General features: G+C 40.3%; 1 protein-coding gene and 1 long non-coding RNA gene across 4 annotated transcripts; one reads left to right on the top strand and one right to left on the bottom strand.

Annotated features, from left to right (window-relative positions):
* Nucleotides 1-208: 208 nt before the first annotated feature.
* LOC112254107 lies at nt 209-3,139 on the bottom strand. Of its 3 annotated transcripts, XR_002954116.2 has the most exons (5): nt 2,930-3,139; nt 1,692-2,009; nt 1,431-1,463; nt 1,284-1,321; nt 209-1,085 (listed from the first exon to the last, which is right to left on the bottom strand). It is a non-coding gene; the product is annotated as an uncharacterized LOC112254107 (long non-coding RNA). The 3 variants fall into 3 exon arrangements; XR_006083710.1 differs by lacking the exon at nt 2,930-3,139 and having other exon boundaries at nt 1,587-2,919; XR_002954115.2 differs by lacking the exon at nt 2,930-3,139 and having other exon boundaries at nt 1,692-2,919.
* LOC112254106 lies at nt 1,911-6,931 on the top strand. The gene is made up of 2 exons (XM_024426336.2): nt 1,911-1,999; nt 5,657-6,931. The coding sequence occupies exons 1-2, from the start codon at nt 1,958-1,960 to the stop codon at nt 6,584-6,586; spliced, it is 972 nt and encodes a 323-aa protein (XP_024282104.1). The 5' UTR covers nt 1,911-1,957; the 3' UTR covers nt 6,587-6,931.
* Nucleotides 6,932-7,172: the final 241 nt, after the last annotated feature.

Raw genomic sequence — 7,172 nt, 5'->3', positions numbered from 1 at the left:
TCTTTAATTAAAATCATCATGAACACTTACCACGCTGCGCTTTGGCCCTCCTCTCTTTCTCCCGAAGACAATCATTACAACAAGCAAGAGTATGAAAGAGTGGCAGGAGTAAAATGAAAGCAATCAATTCAGCAAGATTAAAGTGACAAGTGGATTTTGCACCCCTCAAAACACAGGAAATAGATGGCAAAAAAAGAAGATCCTCAGGTAGGTGGGACTAAGTTTATAGTAAGAGGATTCACCTGACATTATGCCACCTTTTAGTTGGCTTGAGCTTTGAGACATTGTGGCCATTTCTAACCAAAAGGAGAGAGACTGTATTCTTTATTATAAGATTAGCAAAAATGGAGAAGTTAACTATTCACTTCAACAGTTGCGCAGTTAAGGCCCAACGAAAAGTGTCGGGTCTCAGCTTTTATAGAGAAGTACATCTTTTTTGAATACGTGGCAGTCAGCAGATAAACAGTATATTCATTTCATATTCCCAGCATTAACTATTCTCAACACTTGTGGTAATGACAGATTGGTGTCTCAATGCATTCTTAGTCTAAATTACTATACATTTTGCAGTGTCCAGACATCCACAATCAACCTGATATACCAAATAAACAATTTAGGATAAGCCTAAATTAATTACGGCACGGTTAACCACCCCCTCTTCCCCCGCACTCATCCTTCTGGCGTGTCTTCATGTTCTTCTTCAGATAGCGTCGGTTTGTCCTCCAATGGCACATGCCCAAAGTGGATGGCCCTTGATAATGTCTCTCACCTGAGCCGCCACTGTCATTTGTCTACCAGTACACCAGCGGCATGATAGGAGTTTGGACAGGAGCTCACTCCACGTGGACTCATGTCGCACTCCTGAGAGAAAATGGCATGAGAGAAGAAGGCAGTTGAAAACTTCGACTGGATGCTGTGTACAGGTTGCTAGCTTGGACTCAGGTCTCACGGTAGAAGTGGTGCAGGACAGGGTCGTAGTGAACACGTGTCACCATTTCTTCAGCCAGTTGGGGGGGGTGTTCACACGGTTTGTCGATTTATTCCTTCCATGCATCAAAATACCATCTGTAGTCACTATCGCCTAACTTGAGAGAGGACAGACCAAAACAACAGTTTAAGACATTTCTGATTCTGGAAATCCAGACCAGCTATTCACTCCTTAAAATTACAACATTCCCAATTGTTTACTACCAAAATGTCTAAGACACATGTCAAAGAGCCTAACAACACTTGTTGAAACCATTCTGCTTATACTCATCATACTGGCAACCTCGCAGAGTTACCCCTTAAGGAGAAATCCCGACCATGCAGCAGATCCAATCTGGTGAGATTTGTCAAACAAAACAACAATACACTATAAATTAGGTGTACATAACATTATAAATTCCTTTTATAGGCAGACATGTGAAGAAACAAATTGGCATATTTACCAAAGGGCCCCCGGGTATTAAAAACACTGCCTGCTAAATAAATAAAAAAATCTAATTAGAACAACAATTTAATTTAGAATTACAACTCTTGATAGTCCATAAGGAAATAATTGTATCCCATAAGGTAATGGTAAAAAAGACTAGAGACAGGTGTACCTCATTCGCTCTCCTTCTCATGTTCCAAATCACACATAGGACAATTGCTAAATTATAAGCTTCTTCATAATTATTAGTGTTTACATAGCCCATTTTAAATCTCACCCGATGTCTGCAGTCTTTCTAGTGAGGGTGATCAGGCTTCACCAGGAAGTCACAAAGGTCATTCAAACGCATTAAGTGTTTTGTTCCCCCTTTTCTTTCCCTGTATCTCAGAAACCATTTAGAACCATTTCAAACATTTCCATCATTCTGCGTACCCAGTTTACAACTAAATAGATCAAACAGTATTAACACCACTTAACACATATTGATAACATTTGAGTTTTGGTGCTGGTGTGTGTGGTAAAACGTAGGGCAAAAACAAAGAAATGGCCAGGACTTACTTATCTGGGAGCTCCCTATACGGCCAGGTCAGTACACCTTTATAAAACAACAGAATTTCATGAACTGCTCTCCCAGGCAACAACCTCGGGAAATAATGAACCGTTTTTGTCTTCTTGTGACCCCTCCTCAATTTCGTCAATTCTATACATCTATTCAGGGTAAACCAAAATAAAATGTCTCACGAGATTAAACCCCCTAGGGTTTTCCTGAGTCTGCGAGGAGTGTTTGGTCGTGCCAAAGAACGCATTGTTCCTACTCGGTCATGTGCTTCGTGACTTCCGAAATCGAAATCCCCAAATATGTTCTCTTGCTTCGCTGATTGTACATTCCAATATGATGCTTTGTGACCCTGCTCTGCCAAATACTTTACTCATGTGGTGATGTCTGGCATATGAGTTTGTCTTTTTACGCAAATAACACATTTCCTACATACTGAACCCTCAAATGTACATCCTTAGCGATTGTTTCAACGAAGCATGATACAAAGTTGGACTATTTGTTAACGTTGTTCATGCTCTCGTCAAAATCAGTTCCACACCAATCCCTATGTAAAATAACCGGGAATCGTTACTGGTCCCATTTTCAAAGATATGGGTAGTAGTCATATCGCTTTTGATTCTATCCCCACCAAATATAACACTTTTCCTTTCGTACATTTAGCCAATTTCAAGCTCTATCGCCCCTACAATGACCAATGCCCCCACACACTACGCTTCGGTATAACAAGTTTCAAACCTGCCATCAAAGCAGACATACACATTCTATCAATGTACTCGCGTAGCCAGTGTTTTTGCAGCTGTGTTGGTAAAGTCAGACCAATTTAGAGCGCACACTGCCCACTCTGTCCAAGTAGCAGGGTGGGTCCCAAAGGTAGTCAAGCACCCAAGCTAACTGGCTAGCTTGCTAGCTGCTTCCAGACACATATGAGAACACCTCCCTCTGACCACTTTACTCACCCAAGCAGAGCTGGTTAGGCAGTTTTCATGTTATCCAGAGCATTAGTGACTAACTCTGTTGCTGGCACCAGGGTGTTGAGCGTTCCGTAAATTCAACAGTTATTCTGTGCTCTGGTACACTCAGTCGAAAGTGCTCTGAAATCAGAGTTAACCATGTCCATTGAGAACGCACTATGACTATACCCTTTAGCTAAGAATGACTGAACAATCAAGTCAATAACCGTTGGGTAGTTAGATAGCATATAGTTAATATAGTGTCAAGTTTGATGTATTAGTAGCCAACTAACATTAGGGTAGCTAACATACCAGTACATACTGCTGTAATTATATTCTATACGGTTCATAAGGACAGCGTAACTAAAATTGTCAGCCAACATAATGTATTACGTAACTTATTTGAAAAGTCATTATTTTAATTTGTCTTAATTAAATCATTGAATTTGTATCTTAAGACCAATAAGCATACTACATACTCAATTTACTTCAAATAGTATGGTTAGTGCTGAGTACATCTACTAATCTTGGTTTTATCGATTTTTATTTTGGTTGATAGAACGCTAACATCAACACGCTGGTGTATTGAGCTTTTGATTTCTTTCATTTCATTGTGCCAACTCTCAACAGCATCTCTGAATTCTTTATTAGATTGGAATTTTCCATCAGCAGGGAAAGGCTACCCAATAGCCCTTATGCACATTCCATGATCGAACGTTCTAAACACACTTCCTATCGGTCTGGCAATTTCCGGTCAGTCGAGTTGTTATCGACGATATAACGTTACTACCACTATGTCGCAGTTTTTTACTAGGTGTCTTCAGGACTTGCCTCAAATTAATATTAATGATGTATCATTAGCTAGCTGATTATCTATTAACTGTAGCTAGTTAGTTACTTTGTAAAAGTATGTAACGTTGACAGAATCTACCTGAGAATGTGTGTATTTTCGTTAGCTTGGTTAAGTTATGCTTGCTAGCTATATTTGCTAGCTAAAAATAATTGTTATTCATGTCTTCTACACAGTATCTCACAAAGACATATTGACAGGGGAGATCACCGTGAAGGCTGCCTGTCACAGGTCCATGAGGAAGAGTGAAAAGCCATACAGCATGAGAGTAGGGAAAGGTTATAGATAGCTACTAGGGACCTTGTTAAAAACTTCTAATGGCTGCAATCCCGTTAACGGGAGCGATATGACAACAGCCAGTCAAAGTGTAGGGCGCCATTTTCAAAACATCAAATCTCATACCATTGTAAAGCTATTCTTGTTGTCAATCCCACAACAGTGTCCGATTTCAAATATGCTTTACAGCAAAAGCACCACAAACGATGTTAGGTCACCACATATAGCCACAGAAAAACACAGCCAATTTTTTCCCAGCCAAAGAGAGGAGTTTCAAAAAGCAGAAATAGAGAAAAATAATCACTAACCTTTGATCTTCATCAGATGACACTAATAGGTCTTCATGTTACACAATACATGTATGTTTTGTTTGATAAGGTTTACATTGGTGCGTTACATTCACTAGTTCCAAAAACATCCAGTGATTTTGCATAGCTACATCATTCAACATAAATACTCATCATAAATGTAGATGATAATACAAGTTATACACATGAAATTATAGATATACCTCTCCTTAATGCAACCGCTGTGTCTGCTTAAATTTTTTTTTTACAGAATAAGCCAGCCATGCAATAATCTGAGACGGTGCTCAGAAACATTTGTCACAATAGCCGCCATGTTGACGTCAACATAATCAAGAAATTACAAGATAAATATTCCCTTACCTTTGATGATCTACATCAGAAAGCACTCCAGGAATCCCAGGTCAACAATAAATGTTTGTTTTGTTCGGAAATGTCCGTTATTTATGTCCAAATACCTTATTTTGTTAAGTGCGTTTGGTATACATATCCAAATGCTCATTCTGGTCAGCGTTACATCGGACAAAAACTTAAAGGTTATATTACAGGTCGAATAAACATTTCAAACTATGTACAGAATCAATCATTAGGATGTTTTTAACATATACCTTCAATAAAGTTCCAACCGGACTATTCCTTCTTGTCTTTATGAGCCATGGAACGCAAGTGATGACCATGAGGAATAAGCATGATCAGAAAATGGCTGACTGCCAGACACCTGACTGATTCTGCTATCATTCACTCCCATAACACCATAGAAGTCTCATTATAATTTCTATTGATGGTTGGCATCTAGTGGAACCCCTAGGCAGTGCAACATCATTATATCTCAAGGGGATTTCATTGGACTCTGGTGAATACATTCAAAACTCAGATTTCTCACTTCCTGTTTTGATTTCTCCTCAGGATTTTGCTTGCCATATGAGTTCTGTTATACTCACAGACATACTTCAAACAGCTTTAGAAACTTTAGAGTGTTTTCTATCCAATACTAATAATAATATACATATTAGCAACTGAGACTGAGGAGTAGGCAGTTTACTTTGGGCAACTTATTCATCCAAGCTACTCAATACTGCCCCTCAGCCATAAGAAGTTTAAACATCTCCTGTGGGACACTGTCATTATGGTGTGTTGGAGACAGTATCAACGTTTAATCTTATCAGTGATAGATATTAATGATGGGTCCCAATCCCAATTTCGAATTGCCCACTTAAAAGGTTATTTGGTAAAGATCTGTTGATGCAGAGTTTGGAAATTCTTGTTTCTCACTTCAGTCTTTCATCCCACTTATCTTCACAGATGGTGTTAATAAAGCACTCCGTACCAGTGATAGTGGTCCAAAGCCACTGCTCCTGTGTTGCAGGAAGTGCTCTGGTAAAGGAAACCCTTCTTTACCAGACAGTGCACTACTCTCAACTAAACATTCCTGTTGCACCACCAGTGGATATATGCCTGATATGGGACCTTCTCTGCATCTCAGAAACGTATGCCAACTTTTCTCCACTTACTGCCCCTCTTCTGATATTTCCATTGTCACCTGTTGTGCCCCTGGTTGGGTCCACCTTTGGGCCAGTGCAATGCGGCAGTGTTCTGTCCTATCAGCTTCCACAGCCAAAGACCTGTGAAATTGTAAAGATTGCCGATGCCCCTTCTCCACCAATACTTCCATTAGATGGCTACAGGCTTCAGGCTTCCCAGTGTGCTTACGTCCTTAGCCATCAGGAGCAGTTCCACCTCAATGCATTAGAGACAACCTACAAGATATCACACAAAGTCGAGGTTGAACATCAGCTCAGGAAAATGAGAATAACATCCTCTCTTTTCCGAGAGGTTTGCCATGTCCTGGGAGAGACCTCAGCTGACCACCTAGCTGAGCGGATGTTCAAGGGATCTGGTATACAGACCATGGAGATGAAGAGGGGGCTAGCCATGGAGCCAGTGGCTGTACAGGAGTACTGCACACTGAAGATTGTTAACTTCTTCCCGTGTGGCTTCGTAGTGCACCAAGATGCTCCGTGGTTAGGATCCTCTCCAGATGGCATCATATTTGATTCCAGTGTTAGACCACACTTTGGACTCTTAGAGGTGAAGTGCCCAAATGTACCAAGTTATGTTGACTGCTCTTACCTGAAGATACAGAATGGAGAACTGATGTCCTTACCTGAAGATACAGAATGGAGAGCTGAAGTTGAAGAGATCTCATGCTTACTACTGGCAGGTGCAAGGTGAAATCCTTCTCACAGGTTGTAGCTGATGTGACTTTGTCAGCTGTGCACGGGAGGACATCCTAGTCTACAGGTTTCAAAAACTATAAGAGAGAAGGTTGACCACTTTTATTTTTACCAGTACTTGCAGAAGTGTCTCTCGCACCTGAATGGATCCCCTGCATGGGTGGCAAGTTTAGTGGTTTTATGAAAAATAAGTATTGATGTTCTTGTGAAGAAATCTACAGTAGAATAGATTTGTTTAACAAAATGTATTTCAGCAAATGTTCAACAGTTCAGTTAATCAATTACACATCTAACATTGTATTCAATCTTGCATTCTGGTTATTCTGTGTTTACTTGATTTCTTTCCCCCACCCCTGTCACTCATTGCCTAATTAAAGCCAATACAAGCTCCACACACACTGATATTCACTACAACACAAATGATTGATACATGTCGTAGATAAACATATTATTTTGCTGCTAGCAAATAAACACATGTACATTTACACTGGCTTGGCCCATGCTCTGGACCGGATCAGAGACGGCACAGTCCACAGGCAGTGCACCTTGTTCTTCATCCCCCTCAATCGGAGCAGGAGGTTTCA

The sequence above is a fragment of the Oncorhynchus tshawytscha genome, linkage group LG07, assembly GCF_018296145.1.
Source record: "Oncorhynchus tshawytscha isolate Ot180627B linkage group LG07, Otsh_v2.0, whole genome shotgun sequence".
Classification (NCBI taxonomy): domain Eukaryota; kingdom Metazoa; phylum Chordata; class Actinopteri; order Salmoniformes; family Salmonidae; genus Oncorhynchus; species Oncorhynchus tshawytscha.
This window is presented reverse-complemented; position numbering and strand designations above follow the sequence as displayed.

What these genes read in the sequence shown, in the direction of transcription:
- LOC112254106 (XM_024426336.2), top strand. Translation starts at nt 1,958, where the DNA reads ATGGCCAGGACTTACTTATCTGGGAGCTCCCTATACGGCCAG. An exon ending in GGAGCTCCCTATACGGCCAG is followed by an intron (nt 2,000 to 5,656) that starts GTCAGTACACCT and finishes TTATCTTCACAG; the next exon opens with ATGGTGTTAATAAAGCACTC.